Genomic DNA, 17,281 nt, shown 5'->3' with positions numbered 1-17,281 from the left:
AGAGTAATTGTTGTGATAATATTGTAAACAGATCCTAACTGACTACCTCATTCATTGTTTATCATTCTGGACTTTCCCCCAGAATTATCCAACATGAAATTATGGTCTCAGAGTTTTTTTCCACTGAGGACTGTATTTACAGTGTTTACCTTATGGCCTACAAACATAAATGAAAAGTGACTGCATAAGGATCATAACATATCTCTAGAGAGCCTGTGAGAATTATATTGGTGATTAAAAAGTAAATATAGCAATACATCCTGCTTACGCTAAAACTGAGAACATTTTTGCTAAAAAAGTAAACACATATATTTGCCTACCCATCTAAATTTTAAAAATGAAGTTTTGATAGAATTCCACATGGGAAAGGTCACCATCTAAGAATACAGGCTTTATTATCAAATGGACTCATTGGTTGTGGACACCTTTACAATGTAACTTCTAAAGACTGACAGTACACACTTAAGCTTCCATCAAGATTTACTGAAGTCAGTGAAAGCCCTGCTGTTTTTCAAGTTCTGCACTTGGGCACAACAACTCCATGTAACATTACAGGCTTAGGGCAGAGTGGCTGGAAAGCTGCCTGGTGGAAAAGGACTTGGGGGTGGTGGTCAACAACCGAATGAACATGAGCCAGCAGTGTGCTCACGTGGCCAAGAAGGCCAACGGCATCCTATCAAAAACAATCTGTCCCAGCAGGACCATGGAAATGATTGTCCCCCTGTACTTGGTACTGGTAAGGCTGCACCTCAAAAACTGTGTTCAGATTTGATCCCCGTAACATTGAGGACATTGAGGTGCTGGAGCATGTCCAGAGATGGGCATCAAAGCCGGTGAAGGGTCTGAAGCACAAGTCTTAAGAAGAGCGGCTGAGGGAACTGAGGATGTTTAGCTTGGAGGAGGCTGAGGAGACTCTCACTCTCTGTAACTAGGAAGGTGTAGTGAGGTGGGGGTCAGTATTTTCTCCCAAGTAATGAGTGATAAGACAAGAGGAAATGGCATCATGTTGGACCAGGAGAGTTTTAGATTGGAGATTAGGAAGACATTTTCACTGAGAGGATTGTCAAAACAGTAGCACTGGCTGCCCAGGGAGGTGGAGTCATCACCCTTGCAGATATTTAATAGCTATGTAGATGAGGTGCTGAGGGACATGATTTAGTGATGAGACTGGCAGTGTGAGGTTAGTGGTTGGACTCGATGATCTTACAGCTCTTTTCCATCCAAATCGCTTCTTAGGCTCTATCCAAAAACACTAGCAACAATGACAATTTTCAGGCTTGCATTATGGAAGCCAACTGCAGTGTCAACTTTAACAACCAGAGTCCCTGTATGGCTACAGCATTAGTTGATAATTCCACAGAAACCCAAATTCTTTTGCAAATCTGAATTCAAAGGAAAGCGCTACAAAATTTGCAATTTCATTGCTGCTTTTACCCTTCTCCTTGTTCCAAATTTTTAACAAAAAAAAAACTAAAATAAAAATGATGCATTTGCAAATGACTTTAAAATAGACTTGGTAATTACTCTGAAACGTGTTTCAGCTAGAGAGCTTCTATTGAGAAAGTACATCACAATAGTTAAAAAAAAGAGGCAGTAAAGGAAACAGAAAAGAACTAAATACCTGCAGAAGTTCTTAACTGTTACCTGGGTGTAATATTTAACCAAAGCGTAATTTTAGTAACTGAATGTGGCATATAAGGAAGACTAGTCTTAGTGATAAAAGAGGTTAAGTGCCAAAATGGTACTGATTTCCTTGAGATAAAAAAAACCTCTTACATGAACACAATGTGTATGAGCTATTATTCTAGTGCTTTAAGAAACTGGTTATGTTAAAAAGTAGCTTAACAGGAGCTTTAACACTTTTAAATGATTAAGAAGGTAAAATATAAACTCAGGGCACTATTTGAGTTTTATGGCATGCCATTTTCCATCAGCTTGAAGCATAATACAGAAACTTCAGTTACCTCACATCCATTTGCAAGAATTATGTTGATGCACAATCACAGGCTCCACAAATCCCATGTCATTACGAGCCACCAGTAAAGTTCTGGCAAACTTGATCAACTTGAAGTACAAATTTCTGTCGTGTATCTATTGGAAGGAGAGTAATCTCTCACAGAGTGCTGGAATGTGTTGCTCTCAGACAGTGAGATAATGGAAAGCAACGTATGTGGCTTTCTCTCTTCGTTTCCCACTCCTAAAACTTTGGTTGGTAATGTACATCCTGTTCAGAGTGGACAGCTAATAATTTTTTACTGTTAAACGTTGTCTGAGAGTTCCAGAGGAATGGATGCATTTCTGTGACCTCATCTACTACTTTTGAGGCATTAACCTACATATTTTGAACACTACTTTAATCTGAGGATGTGATCCATTAACCCAAATGTGCAAAACTCTTGGACATTTGCAAACACTGGAAAAATTATTATAAAATGATAAATTATTTAAACTTGGACTTCATATTACATAATGGAGAACATACTTCTTTTGATCAAGCAATGAAATACATCTTTCACCGAAAGTCAGTGGAAAAAATAATTTATTGCAATTTCTTTTGCACATTAACATGAAACATTTATACATATATATTCTGTGCTGATAAGGAATACTTGATATAGACAATTTTTATACACAATAATTGCACTATCCTATTTTATAATGCAAATATTCAGAAATTATCAGATAAGAATAGATATTCACATAAAATGCACTGTATGCTGAAGTTATAGAAGGTCTACCCATCCAAAATCTTGTCCACTTTTACTAACTGTATGAGCTGATAAAAGAAAATACATCCCCTGACAAGCTCTCCATCCCTTAATTATGCCATGTTGCTTAGAATACTATCAGGCCCTCCCAAGCAATGAAATAAGATCACTTCTGAAAATTAGGGAGACCAAATCAAATTAAAAAGCAACTATGACAACCACATCCTGGTTGCACGTCTTTCAATTCTGAGGGCTCCATCAGTAAAGAATCAAAGCACTACAGGTGGTCTAAAATTGGCCAGCAATCTATTATTAACATGACAACTTCATTTAGTTAATATAAGTCAATGAGAAATACATTGCAAGTGAACACTGTTTCAGAAGTACATTGGCACATGCTTCAAATGGCAGTATGAGACAAACAACCCCCTTTTAATACTGAAAATGTTTACATGATGTCTACAAAGGGAAAATGCAGGATGATATCAAAAGAGGAACAATTTTCTATTCAGAAATTTATAGTGCATCAAGTGTTATTCACAAAATGAATGGCAAGCATGGTAACAGCAGAACTAAAACTGATAAACAACATTTATACAATAATTTTCATAATGCTGTTTTAGATACCGTTTTTTAAAATAGTTCTTTAGGTTCATTGTTCTGTCCAACAACTGAAATACCTATCTTTCCCAAAATGTCACTGATTCACATAACCACTTCAGAGATGAAGATGAAAATGTGAAGCATCAGATTGATTAGTTGTGGTGTGCATGCTACATTTTATTCAATAGTGTCTGGTGGTAGGAATTGCCACATGACTGACGTGCAAAAATACATATAAAAAAAATGAAAGCTTCAAATACATGCTCATAGCAGAGATATAACAATACTAAACATAAAGGGAAAAAGAAAATAGCAAGCAAGCCTGAAGAAAAAATGGTGAGTATGATTTCAGGAGTAGGGCTAAAGACAATGGTACTGCACATGGCAAGGGGAGAGGTGATGGGACACAACACCCATAACTCAACCTTACTGCCTGGTACCCTACTTGGAGACAGTATTGCACCCTATCCAGCGTCCTCTTCCTCCTCCCTCAGCTCAGAAAGTATCTTGCTTTGTTTCCTTGAGTGCATGCAAGTAGAATTTGAGAAGTAAGGGATTTTCTTGGAAACAACAACATGGTGGGTCAATGCAGTGACAAAATACATTTCACAACTTGCAACCAATATCAGTAAATAATAAAAATAATAAAACACAGTATAGGCAATGCATGTATTTCTTTTGTATGTGTTGTATGTAGGAACGTATCCATTCCTACATTCCCTGATGAATCACCAGCTCTGAGATACTTGTTCCCATCAGGAATGTGGGAACAGGGCAGAAGGGAAAGATACATGAATGTGGGGAATGGTGGAAATTGCAATTGGATATCTGAGGTTCTCTGCAAACTTTATTTTTTACAACAAATCTATTTCTCAATAGAGAAACAGATTTAAGTAATCTTTGTTAAAATAACGGCAGTCATAATTAATCTTATAATATGCAAACAAGCAGATGCAAAATGAATAACTGGTCACAGTTGCATTTATTATTTGTATATTTCTGTTGCAATTCTAATTTTTGCTGTAATAGTATCAAGGAAGAGATACCTTAAGTGGGAAAAAGCAATTGGGCAGAACTCCAAACCAACACCGATTCTCGTAAATCAGGTCTTTCCTATAAGTAACTACCTGCTCATGGTGACTGATATTACAGGTGCTAGCTGAAGAACCAAGTTTGGAGTATGCCAAGCTGCCCCAATCCTATAATTTTCTACAGGTCTATCAGAGAGAAAGCATATTTTAAGCCTTGGTTTCATATCTCTATGCCTGATGTATTTTGTCCATGTTCCTCACCATATACTAATCGCTGGGCTCCAGGGTAAAATACTATGCAGACAGATTCGCAAACCTCAGCTAGTCACTCACTAAGGGATATAATAAAAAAGAGAATCTATCACTAATGTGACTCTGTCTTAGATTTAAAGATATTGGAGGTAGCAAACATCACAGTAGAAGAATAATCAGTAGAAATATCTTCAGGATGACATAAGAAATATCTTCATGTTTACTTCAATAAGCCACTTTTTGCAATATTCTGGATGACCTTTTGGGAAATTTACCATATAGTTTCTGAATATATGTTAATGTGACATATTTATTGTTATGAAATTAAAAGGATTGCACATGATAATACCTTAGCATGTGTATTTGTTTGAAAGATCAGAGAAAACAAGATTTTGAAAAGAACACAAACCCTTGCTTAAAGCTGGTAATCTGATTCCTGCTTTTGGATGACAACTATTATGTACAATCTATAAATAACATGAAGAGTACCTTCCCAAGACAAAAAGGAACTGCAAAAAGTTCAGAAAATCTTAATGGAGTAAAATTCAGTGCATCTTTTTGTGTTCAGGTAGATAAAATTGTGCAGGAAATGAAAAAGAATCAAAAGATTAGAGGATTATATTCTTTCACTTTTCAAAATCACCTCTGACAAAATTATTATCAGTTCCAATCACTGCATCAATCTATATTTCTGGTCTCCTCCCAAACTTACTACAAATTAGAAGAGATAACCATGATGGGAGAAGTCCTTCTGTTTATGAGTTACATGTATATCTGACTTTCAGACTTAACAAAAACAAACAAAAATTAGAGAAGCTTTCTTAATGTGCTTACACTGTGAGTCTTAAGTGCTCTAGAAAATTAGGCTGACAGTATTTTCCCGTCAGGTTTACTCCTGTCCTTATGTCCCTTTCTGAAAAGCTCAACTACTAGATAATAGTATCAGCAAGTACCTCTCAGGATTGCTGTGAGGATAAACAAAACTAACTGTTGTACAACATCTTTAAAAGGAAACTGCAGTATTTTAAATTCTAAACTATCTGAACCCCATATTCACATTAAACATGTGTGAAGCTGAAACGAGGAAAATATCCACCTAACTTGGTACCTCTCTGAATTTTTTCATTTAAAATTATAATGTCCCCTGCTGCAAATCCTATGACATAATTTATAATGCAGAAAAAAGTGAAAGGTGTTTACTTAAGAAATATTTTAAATACAGCTATATATTTGAAAGAATGCTAGCCATGTGGAATTACAGTTAATCTTGATATAGAATAAAAATAGAAATGTATTATCAAAAGTGGAACCCAGAATATTATGTAGGTGATATGCATTAAAATACAGTTTCAGCAGTTAAAGTACAGGCTCTCCCCTGAAGTTTTATCCTAGGGTTTAATACTGGGAGTTATCATTAAAAAACTGAGTACCTATATACTTGAGTACCAATGGTAATAAATCTGGATTAGGTCTCATAAGGAGCCCAACTAGTTTAACAGACTAAATTTCACTTTCAGAAGCACGTGAGTATTCAGATATGCAATTAATTTCCTGCAACTTACAATAATTATTTCAGCCAAGATAACAGAAGACTTTCATTATTTTTGTCAAGTGAATTTTTAAGATTAAGTACACCATCTTTTTCTTTTTTGTATTGAGGACAAAATATCAAGCTATTTAAATGGCTTTTACCCTTTCTTGTCTCCCTGTTGGCAATGGGTGGAATACATGCAACTGCTCAGCAATGGCAAATCAGCTAGAATACTGTACCTTGACTAAATGTTGAAGCTCATGTGCTGTGCTGAAGCACACTTACAAGTCTAGATCTCATCGTCTTTTATTAAGCTTTTGGTTCATACACGTCCAGACTTCTAAAACTGAGGCATAAGTTTAATGACCACTCAGTGCTTGAAGAGCTTTACCCTACATAATTTTGAGAAGAGTATTTAGGGTCATATGCCGTTAAATAATTTTCATCCTGCATATTTCTAAAGCAAGATTTGTACCATGCAACAATCTCTGAACAAGCAGATCCATCTGGGGCTGACAGACCATCACACACATCAGGTGTGAACCTGTCTGCAAATAGTTGCTGGACTGCTGTCTAGAAATTTGAAGGCTCGTTTATTCACTCACTGTAAGAAAGCAAATGGTGAATTTTGAAGTGCTGATAACCAGACGTGCCAGCTAAACAGAAATGGACATTATATTGCAAAATCTAGTACAGTGGAGAAATCTGTAAGAAGTGGGAGATATAAATATTTAAACAGTTGGCACTTCCTCAAGGACTTTTCAAAATACAAAAGTATTCTTTCAGGGACTGCATAAACTACAAAGACAAATAATCAAGGGCTTTAATGTGCTGTCAAGATAGTAAATGCATTAACGAAATCATGGTGTACAAAACTCTTCATTTTTTTTTGGGAACATTTAGTTTTGCAAATGCAAATGGATCTCAAGAGGTTTAGATTAAATTTGTCATATTTATGCCGTGTTTAAAAAAAAAATTACACTCGAGTTAGTCATACCTCTGTCTCTGTACTCTTTCTGGACAAAAACCAAACCTGCATTGGTTCTTTTTTACCCTTCATAGAAACTGGACCCCTGTACTCCAGATGAAACTGAGGATCCGAATTTTCTGGTGTCATAAGACACCTGAAATTGAAAAACAAAACATGTAAATGTAGGTACTATGCATGCACACCACACACTATATAAATATTATACATGCTACAGATATGCAATCCAGTTAAGAAAAAAGTCAAATCACTTCTGTACAGTGTCATGAGAACCCATGTACTTAAATATGAGTTGCAACAGTCATGTCACTTTCAATTCCAAAGACACTTTGAGGTTATGCTGACAAAGCGATTTAAGATATATCAATACCAATAAAAATACTGCATCACTCACCTGTACGTATATTCAGAGACATTGATCTTTCCCTTTTCTCCAGTTGTTTCTGTCCTGCTTGTTAGATTGACAGTATTTCCAAAGAGACAGTAACGTGGCATCCTTTGGCCTATGACACCTGTGACTACCTCACCAGTATGGATTCCTATAGTTATCTGTAGAGACAAAAAAAATAAAATGTGAATATTCGGAGTTAAAGTAACTAATCATGTTTCTAACTAAATATAGGTATTGTGCTATTTTTCCACTGTGCCACTCCTGCTTCTTCAAAGCCTTGCATTTTGTGCTTTGCGTCACTTCACTGTAGTAGAGTGTCACGGCTCTACTTCCTGCATGAAAGAACAAACTCCTTATTTTTCCAGCATGCACCATGCCATGCTGCTATTATGTGCTGTGAAATTAAAACTGGAAAGAGTGACATGCTCTGCAGGTCTGTGTTTAATGAGTGCTCAGAAGATGGATAGTGCATGTCAATAAAAAAAAAAGATGTTTCTCAGAGGAAACATCATAGTATTTTTTATTGAAAAGCTGAAGAGATAGGACAGGATGGTGGAGAAAGCTCATTCTTATAGAACATTACAGTTGTTGTGTAGCCTCAAATTAAACTTCCTCACTTCTTTGCCCAGTGACAAAGTGAAGTACACAGCCATAAGCTAGATGTTAGACTAGTAACATTTATATAAATAGAAAAGTGCTTCACACTCATTATTTATTTTCTCTAACAGCCTTCTGATAAGGACAGGTCAATACAGCTTCCCCAGTTATGTATTAATGCCACAACATCTTCATAAAATCATACAATGACTGAACTTCCACTAATATACACTGTTGCCAGTAATCATTGCCATAACTGCCTATGGAACTGCACTTTTCTTTTTAATGCACTATTTTCTCAGTTGACATGAAGACTTGAAGCATGATCAAAAGTATCAGTCAGGGAATCTTATTGTTCTCTTCATTGAGATGAAGAAGACTCAACAAATTGTACTTGAAGTACAATGGGAGTTTGTTGATTAGATTGAAATGATCAGAAAACAGACATAAATGATGCAGACTTAATTTAGTCCTTTAAAAGGCTAAATGCTGCAATTACCTTTTAAGGTCTGGGAATTGCATGTCACATGTGACTCTCGATATCATCTGTAGATACCAGTCTCAAAATCTAACAACAACAAAGCTTGCATGGACTGGGACTTGGACATTAACATATTTCAAAGCATTATCACCATATCAAAGAATGGGCTCTACATCCAAGCCCATACATTTACTGACCTGTATAGGCTCACCATCTACTTGAACTTGGCCTGCTATTTCCATCATATCCAATGCCAGGTGGCAGATGGATCGTGCATGATGAATGCAAGGCTCCGGCAGACCGCTCACTGTCATATACTTGTCTCCAACTGTTTCCACCTATCAAGACATATGTTTTTCAATTACTTGATTATTGTAGGCTCTGGAGTACCAGAATAGACATAGTATTTCCTTCACATTGCTTGTCCTTTCAAATAGTTTCCCTTCACTTTCATTCAAATCACCCTAATTCCTGTTATCCCTGCTTGTTTTTGAATGGAATTCATTGTACATTCACAATATAACAAGTTAAAATGACACCGTGCTTGTGTGAACTTCAGCCTTTCTTTTGAGGTCATCTGAATTTCCAAAAAAACTGGGCAGCGTATTTGTTTTGACTCTCACTCTTGATTCACTGGTACAGGACATAAAATTGATTTCTAGTAAAAGCTAGGAATGAATCTTATACATGTAACACAAGCATACACATGTACATATATATATGGCATAGCTCTCTCTACCTATCTATCTGCTACCAGCTGCATCTGCAGCTACACCTCATTCCTAATGGCGGAATGAAATTCACACTGAATAACTGAATAATAAGTTGAAATTCATAACCAGGAGACTCAGGTATACCAGTAAAAAATACAGGTCAGCAAAATCACAAATTGCTTGTACAAGTGTTCACATCTGCTAAATATGGAAGCAGATGTGCATATCCACCTAATGGGTGACTGTGCAGAAATCCTGATGAGAACTAAGCCCTTTTTGTTCCTTCACACATTAAGAGATAAACAACATACTCTTCTTTAGCTACATATGAGGTAACACAGTTTAAAGACTGAGAACATGACTAATTTTTAAAAAGCCTAAAAAATGGAGACGAGTGATAGTAAATTATTGAAACGTCACAGAGCAAATACTTGGAAAATCTTCTGTTTACCTTATAAACAAATGGATTCCTTCGTGAATCAGTCAGAATATCAAATCTTGTGTAAAGATCATTTAAAAGATTAACAATCTTCATGGCTCCCTCTCCAGAGGCATGTTTACTACAGAAGGTATTGAATCCAACAATGCCACTGAAGAGAATGGTCACATTGTCATACCGCTTAGCTGGAACAGGACGCTTGTGTCTCAGCTCATTTGCCACTGATGGTGGTAGAACTGAGTACAGTAATCTAAACGTGTAAGAAAAGAAAGATACAAGCATCACAGAAAGAATGTGGAGAAAGGCCTTTACATCAGCACTCTTCAAATATTAACCTAGTACCTGCCACAGGGTTTATAACATACTCACATCATCGAAGTGCAACATAAATGATGTTCACAAGAGAAAGTGTTATTAAGGAAATAGGAATCTACACCAACACATCTAAAGCCAGTACGTTTCAAACACACATTAATACAACTAAATTACAAAAAAAGTGAGGTATATAGTACTAATTCTTCTGAAAAGATCTGCTAAGAGCATCTTGAATCATTTTACCTTACTGCTTAAGCATTTCTGCCATATTCTCAGCTCTTACAGTACCATAAAAACTGAAAAAGGGTCATGAAGAGATCAATTAGTTCTCCACCTTTGATCAATTAATCTATCACTAAATGCTTTCTCTTCTGTTGAGAATGATGCTTTAGGGTTTACTGCATGATTTTTTTAATGACTAGTCTATATGATACATTAAAACCTTTTCTTAATACAAATTATGGAAATACACTATTCCTTCAACTTTCTAACTGCCACTTTAAGGTGTATCTCCCTCCTTCCATAGCTGAATACCTCTGACTGTTTCACAAATCTCAAGCATATCTTTGTACACAGCCTCCTGCACAAAGCCTTAGTGGCTTTTTTGGCAAATTCACTACTCCCATGAGTTATAATTAGAGAATACATTTGGCATATGATATAGTAACTGACATTGTCTGTTCCAGTGGCTGCCAAAAACGCTGGAATTCCTGATGATAAAATGACTTTATAAAGCAAGAATGAATGAAAAAAAATATTTTAGGCTTCTTTCCTCTCTGGCTCCTTCCATCCATCCCTTTAAAGTCATTTTACAATAATTCCCATTACTCTACTACAGAAAAAAAAAAAATCTGTCAATAGTATTCATTCTGCTACTAAAAAAATATAACCCACAAGACATTATTCTATTACAGAGACTGGAACGATGTTTGATGAACAAGACTCAATCATCAACACTCCCCTGCTTCTCACACAAACTTTTGTTTAATTTATCTGTCAGTAGTCCTTGAGCTGAATTGACACAGATTAATGCCATGATTTTGATTTTCTAGTTACCTATAGAAATAGATTTGGGGCTCAGTGCATAGACTTTATTATTTTTATATACTTCTATCTAGATAGTAGTATTATCCTGTTAGTCCCAAAACCATTTCTACAAGTAACTAGAAGATCAAATTCATAGTATTAGCTTATTGCAAAAATTCACCTTTACATAGCCTATTTTTAGGCTTTTATGTTTTTCTGTTTTATTAACCTGGTACATGGTAGTCCAAAAAGACAAACTGGTCTACACTTCTGGTTTACAGAAATCTCAAACAGTAGCATTTGGGCATCCACCAAATTCATGTTGGCTACAGGGACTGCATGTACAGAAGTTTGCAAAACTACTGGTTTAAGTAATTCACAAAGCAAAAAGGATTGTCAGTTCACTTCTAATAACTTATCAGGGAGGGAGCCGTCAAAACTGTGCATGTAACAGCTTAGGCTGCAGATGACATCTGACAATCTAAATAAAGAAATACCCTATGAGGCATTAAAGTAAAATGTTATTTCTTGACTCCAAAATTATCGTCCCTGAATATCTCTCATATTCCTTCCAAGATTCTGGTTTTTTTTTTTTTATGAAAGTAGCTATAAATAATGTTTTGCTGTGAAATGTTGAAGCTCAAAAGCAGGATTTGATTCTTACGTGTCTGTCTTTTTCTTTTCATCTTCCAGTGCACGCAGTGTATGCTGCAGTCTGTCAGTGAGGATCTCAAGCTCTTGAGTCAGTTTATATTCCTCTCTGAACTGCTCTCCAAGAAGAACCAGATCACGGGTAGCATCATGCAATGGAATATCACTCAGGTATAAACCTCTTCTGGTTAAATCATCCAAGTTCATCACACTGCAATGTGAAGAAATATATAATAATATGGGTACAATTAAACTTGCCAAAGGAGCATTTAAAACTCAAATGAACAGTAGAAGCTGCTGAACAAGAGAAGAAAGATTACGCTTCTGAACTACAGATAAGCTATACAACATATGTCTTCTAAGAACTATTATTTGTGTTCATTCATGTTAACACATGGCTCTTGATTTTTGTATTTAAATATTCTCATTGATGAGTTCCACAAACATGTCAAAAAGACAAACTTCAGTGCACAAATACAAGCAAGATTACATTCAAGTAGCCTCTTCCCTTTCTGCCTTCATCCACTCTCTACTTTTCACACAGGACATTAACACAGCAGAAATGTGTAATCTGATATGTTTAGCTCTCAGCTAAAGAAGTCCTCCATTCAGTCTCCCATTCCAACCATTTCTTCATAACCATCACTGCTCTATTACATTCAAACTACTCCAAAAATGTATGAAGCTACATAGGGAACCAAACCATTGTGACATTTCTTAATGAAATGAGTAAGAAACAAATGAGTAAGAAACAAAAGACAAAATACGTCAAAAATGGAACTGTGAGAAATTCTCACTTGTACAAACAGGGACAGAGCACGTCAATATTTATACTGAATTATTTAATAATTGGTCATGCTCCAATATTTAAATGTTCCTCCCTCTTTTAGTATAAACACATCAAAATCAACAAAATCAATACTCGAACCTATCAATCTCTACAGTAGTACTCATGAAGTGTTCTTAAAATCAGGAATTGTAAAATGAAATTCAATATAAGAACCCTTAAGGTTTAAATTACCTTGGTGAACAAAGAAAGAGGATGCTGTCTGCTTCAGGCAAGTAGATCATTTGCCCTTTCAGGCGTAAGCAGCTGATTTCTGTGCCTGTCAATTCATCTTCACACTCCAGCTTTTCCACATCCAACAGCCCCTCCTGGTGATGAAAACTGACAATTATTTAAGGGCAACGGTACACGTGTTACACACCAGGCTGTGTATGGAACACATAGAGCTTCACTATGAAGGTAGTCAGGGTGTTTGGAACAGAGTTACAGCCTTGTCATGGTTTAGCAAGGAGCAGCTTTTGCTTGGTAACAGAGGGAGTGGGTTGCAGTGTAGACTCTGTAAAGAGTTCTTGGACTTTTCCCTGGCTCTTGGGTTCAGACCTACCTCCGGCCCGGCTGGGCCAATCTGGTGCCTCTGCCATCACTATTCAAGGATGGGAATTTGAAGTGCTTGGGAGGAAGTATAGGAGTGGTACAAGATGGAGACAGCCATGCAGACCCCACAGTCAGAGAAGGAGCAAGGAAGGAGGAGCACCAGACCGGAGACCCCTCTGCAAGCCATGGTGAGAACGCAGCTGTGCCCCTGCAACCCATGGAGGGCAATGGCAGGACTGAGAGTCACCAGCAGCTCCGTGTGAGTGTGCCCACACAGGCAGGAGACTGTGTGAGGAGAAGGCCGTGGTGCAGGCCATGCTGGAGAGTCTGCACGCCCCAGAGCAGACCCACATGAGAGGCAGAGAGGAGCTGCAGTCTTTGGGATGAGCACACATCAGAGCAGCCTGCACAGGGGTACCAGGTGTGTGAAGTACCCCGTGGAGGTGCAGGGAGGACCAGCGAGGAGCCCACCTGCCCTGAGGAGAGACAAATGGCAGAAGCTATCAGGAACAGATTGACTGAAACCCCCACTCTCTGCCCCCCTGAGCCGTTCAGCGCGGGGAGAAGATAAAGACACCGGGATCAAGGCTCTGAGCCCGGGAAGAGGTGGGGAGAAGGTGGTCTTAAAGGGCTGGTTGTGCTCTTCATTGTTGTACCACTCTGTGTTGTTTTGTTTGTTATGTTTTGGGGTTTTATAGTTATGCTTTAGTTGGTGTTGGATTAAATTATTCTCTATTTTCTTCCCCAAGCCGAGTAGCCTGGTCTGCTTTGTCCTGGACCTTAAGGAGCAATTAAGCTCTGCCTGCCCTTTGGCAATTCTCAAGTCTTTGGTACTTGAGTCTAATCGTGATCTTTTGTCCCTTGATGGGCCTAAACCATGATAAGCCGGCATTAAAACCCAATTAATTTCTCATCTGAACACCATACACTATCCGTACTTTAATACTGTGATCTGCTACCTCAAAGATATATCTTTGGTATATCTAAAGATATATCTATGGTATCTTTGTTTATGTTCATGTTCTTAACTTCTTGTTTTCTCCTGCATCATTTCTTAACAATTTGACAAAAGTACTGTCTGTTCTATGAAGTTCTATCTGTGCCTGGGTGCACCTCTAAGAAATCTTATCGGTTTCTCTCTGCTGCAGTAAACTGCCTCCTTGACACAGTAGGTGCTACTCTACATGCTGCATTTGTTCATATCATCTGCCTCCTCTCTAAGAAAAATGACACATAGAACTGTGTATGAATGCACAGCCCTAAGTAAGAACACATTTTGTATTTATCTCCTATATTGTTAAGAGACAAAAGTAAATGTAACTTGCCATTCTACATTTACTTTAGTACAATACCATATAACTGATGGGCTCCTTGCAAAGAAAGTAAGACATGAAGTGTATGTACTTCATCATTCCTATAAATGGTAAAGCCATTACTTCACAGCTATGTGTGAATCCACAACTGTGACTTTTTCTTGACTCAAGATTCAAAAAGGATGTAGTGTACTAATGTGCAAAGAATTTTCTTGGAAGACTTCTGAGCTTTCAGCACTTCTTCTCATCTCTCTAAAGCACACTTACTTATAGACAAGACAGATTAATATTCTCTGCTTACCTTGGTCCTCAACACAAAGACTGTATTGATGTGTGACAGGATCCCGTGGAAACTAATATCAATATGAGGCCGGACTAAGGAGAAAACTGACAACAGACTGCAATTTCCTGGCTGCAGCTAGAATTAAAACAAATAACATTTTAAAAAATATGCTTTACAACAAAAATATACCTGGAGTAATTATATTCCATTTGGTTAGGTAATAATACTCAACAGAAGTGAGTTTATACTTTATGCACTTCTCCATTAAAGCACAAGGTTCTAAAACTGAGGATTTTACATCGGAAGTATATGGGCTTCAAAGTGCAATTCTAGTCTGTAAGATGACTTTGTAAAATCTGCTAGACTGGCATATTCACTACCCATCAAACTGTTCCCACTCTAAGAGCCACATAAAAAAATCTTTCCAGTGTTTTCCTCCTAAGTGACTTCCTTCAAACTCTCTTTTCAATAAGCCACATTCTCTAAAGCATCAACTTTGATAATAAGGATTCTGTTAGCCATCCCCAGTAGGCTGAATACTCATAGCTGTTCAGTGAATGCCCTTGGGAAAAATCTGGCAAAGCTACTTACAAATCTTTCTCCAAAATCCTGTGAGAAATCATAAAAAACAAATTGCAGGAAAAAGCTAATAATGTAAAATTGCACTTTAAAAATATGTCAATGATTCAGAAACAATATGGTATATGCAACATTGGTCTACATAATTGAAAAGATCATTTGCTGTTTTCATCATCTTCCGTTTCACTTCTCTCATACTACTCTCTTACCTGTTGCTTATTTTTAAAAACTGTCAGATCTTTCAGGTAAGAGCTGAGGTATCCTATTTATATACAAAAATACATAAGATTAAATGGACTTCTGAGTACTCTATTACTGTAAATAATCAGAGGAAACTGCAGCACTGCATCAAATTCAGCACATACACATATATATGTACACATGTATATCTATCTCTCACATTGGCTCATGTTATTTACTACTGATGCTTTTGATATATAAGCCAAGAAAGGATGCTCTAATTTCTGTTATTCTGCTCTTTAGTTATTGAGCATCTGACAGTTTAAGTATTTTAAGGTATTACTGTCAAGAAATATATACAGAATGTGTACCTGCTGCTACACTATACAGTGGTATGGGCAGGACCATTTCCTGAATGTCAGAAGTTGCACTGCCTGTCTCACATCCACCTTAAAGTTATCTGCCCCTTTCATAGCAAATGTATCTTGGAGTGAGTTGCAAGAAAGAATCAAGTATTAAAGCTAACAGTTGAATTGTGGGGGTGATCACATTTTCTCTGCTCATGCTTATTCTCTTACTGCATGTGGTCATGACCATAAGGAACAGAGCTGTTGTAGAATTAAGAGTTATTTTCAAAGTCTTCTTTCAAACGAGAGGACAATATAGTAAATATTATACACTTAGCTGGGAAAGCTCCTTAAGCAGGGAATCCTAAATCTATTTTATTAATCTTTAAAATAAACCTGTAAATCTAGTGTTAGGAATCTCTGTGACTATTCATGCACGAGAATCATCTAACCTGTGGAAGGACTCTGTATATAGCATTGCCACACTGCGTGACCACCAGATCTCTGTCAAAGATTATGTGGAAAGGAAACGCCTTGCAGAAAGTATAGGGACTGATGCGAGACTCCTGGGTACCATTTTCTTCAAATCTGTCAAGGTCTTCATAGTAGTCCTCTTCTTTAGACTCCTTCTCTTCAATTAAAAATTGAATGTGGTCACATTCCTCATTTCTCTGCTGAATAACCTAGAAAAATGAAGGGAAAAATGAAAACCTGAAACTCCCCTATTCATTAATAACTGGAATGCTATTATGAAGACAAGAATACATTTAGAGCAGAAAGATGAAATCAAGAATGATATTTGCATTTTGAAAAATACCATATTCTAAAACAGTCACATCCCACAGACTTCACCCACTTCCACCAAATGCAGGCCAATGCCACAATGACCAGCACAGCTTCCATCAGAAACTTGGGCGAGTTGCTGTCAGCTGGCAAGCAGCTGCCAACCTTACCCTATGCAAGCATCTGGAGAAGACATTGCTGGAGATCCCTCCTCCCAAGCCACTAGCCCTGGAGATGAACTTGATACCAAGTGCAGCCAATAATGAATTCATTTACTTAGTGGGATTGGAAGAACTTTCCTATCTGGGCTTCACCTCCATAGTGGGTAGCAATGTGTTTTGGGCATCGTGGGGTTAAATTGTCACATTCTATCAAATAGATAGAGTCACTTTCTTGAATAATTTTCAAACTGTTTCCTTAAAAATGATGGAAGTCAGGAGGTTGGGGTATCCCTTTTTTCTGTTATATCCAGTGACAGGACAAGGGGTAATGGACAAAACCTGGAACACAAAAAGTTCCATTTAAACATATGGAAAAATAATTTCACCATGAGGGTGAGGGAGCCCTAGCAGAGGCTGCCCAGGGAGGCTGTGGAATCTCCTTCCTTGGAGATTTTCAAAACCCACCTGGACATGTTCCTGTGTGACATGATCTAGGTGGACCTGCTCTAGTAAGGGGGTTGGACTAGA

At 37.3% G+C, this 17,281-nt stretch overlaps 1 protein-coding gene across 1 annotated transcript in view; it reads right to left on the bottom strand.

Moving 5' to 3' along the window:
- Positions 1 to 2,600: 2,600 nt before the first annotated feature.
- The window catches only part of GUCY1B1 (guanylate cyclase 1 soluble subunit beta 1), a 47,362-nt gene continuing 32,681 nt past the window's right edge, over positions 2,601 to 17,281 (bottom strand). The window contains exons 6-14 of the mRNA XM_061993508.1: positions 16,262 to 16,492; positions 14,722 to 14,838; positions 12,748 to 12,881; positions 11,740 to 11,937; positions 9,747 to 9,984; positions 8,780 to 8,920; positions 7,508 to 7,662; positions 7,123 to 7,249; positions 2,601 to 3,830 (exon numbers count right to left, since the gene is read on the bottom strand). Coding sequence (XP_061849492.1) covers positions 3,807 to 3,830; positions 7,123 to 7,249; positions 7,508 to 7,662; positions 8,780 to 8,920; positions 9,747 to 9,984; positions 11,740 to 11,937; positions 12,748 to 12,881; positions 14,722 to 14,838; positions 16,262 to 16,492 — 1,365 coding nt within the window. The 3' untranslated portion in view covers positions 2,601 to 3,806. The remainder of the gene's footprint in view (positions 3,831 to 7,122; positions 7,250 to 7,507; positions 7,663 to 8,779; positions 8,921 to 9,746; positions 9,985 to 11,739; positions 11,938 to 12,747; positions 12,882 to 14,721; positions 14,839 to 16,261; positions 16,493 to 17,281) is intronic.

The sequence above is a fragment of the Colius striatus genome, chromosome 3 (genome assembly GCF_028858725.1).
Source record: "Colius striatus isolate bColStr4 chromosome 3, bColStr4.1.hap1, whole genome shotgun sequence".
Taxonomy (NCBI): domain Eukaryota; kingdom Metazoa; phylum Chordata; class Aves; order Coliiformes; family Coliidae; genus Colius; species Colius striatus.
Note: the sequence above shows the minus strand (reverse complement) of the source record. Positions and strands in the feature narration are given on the sequence as shown.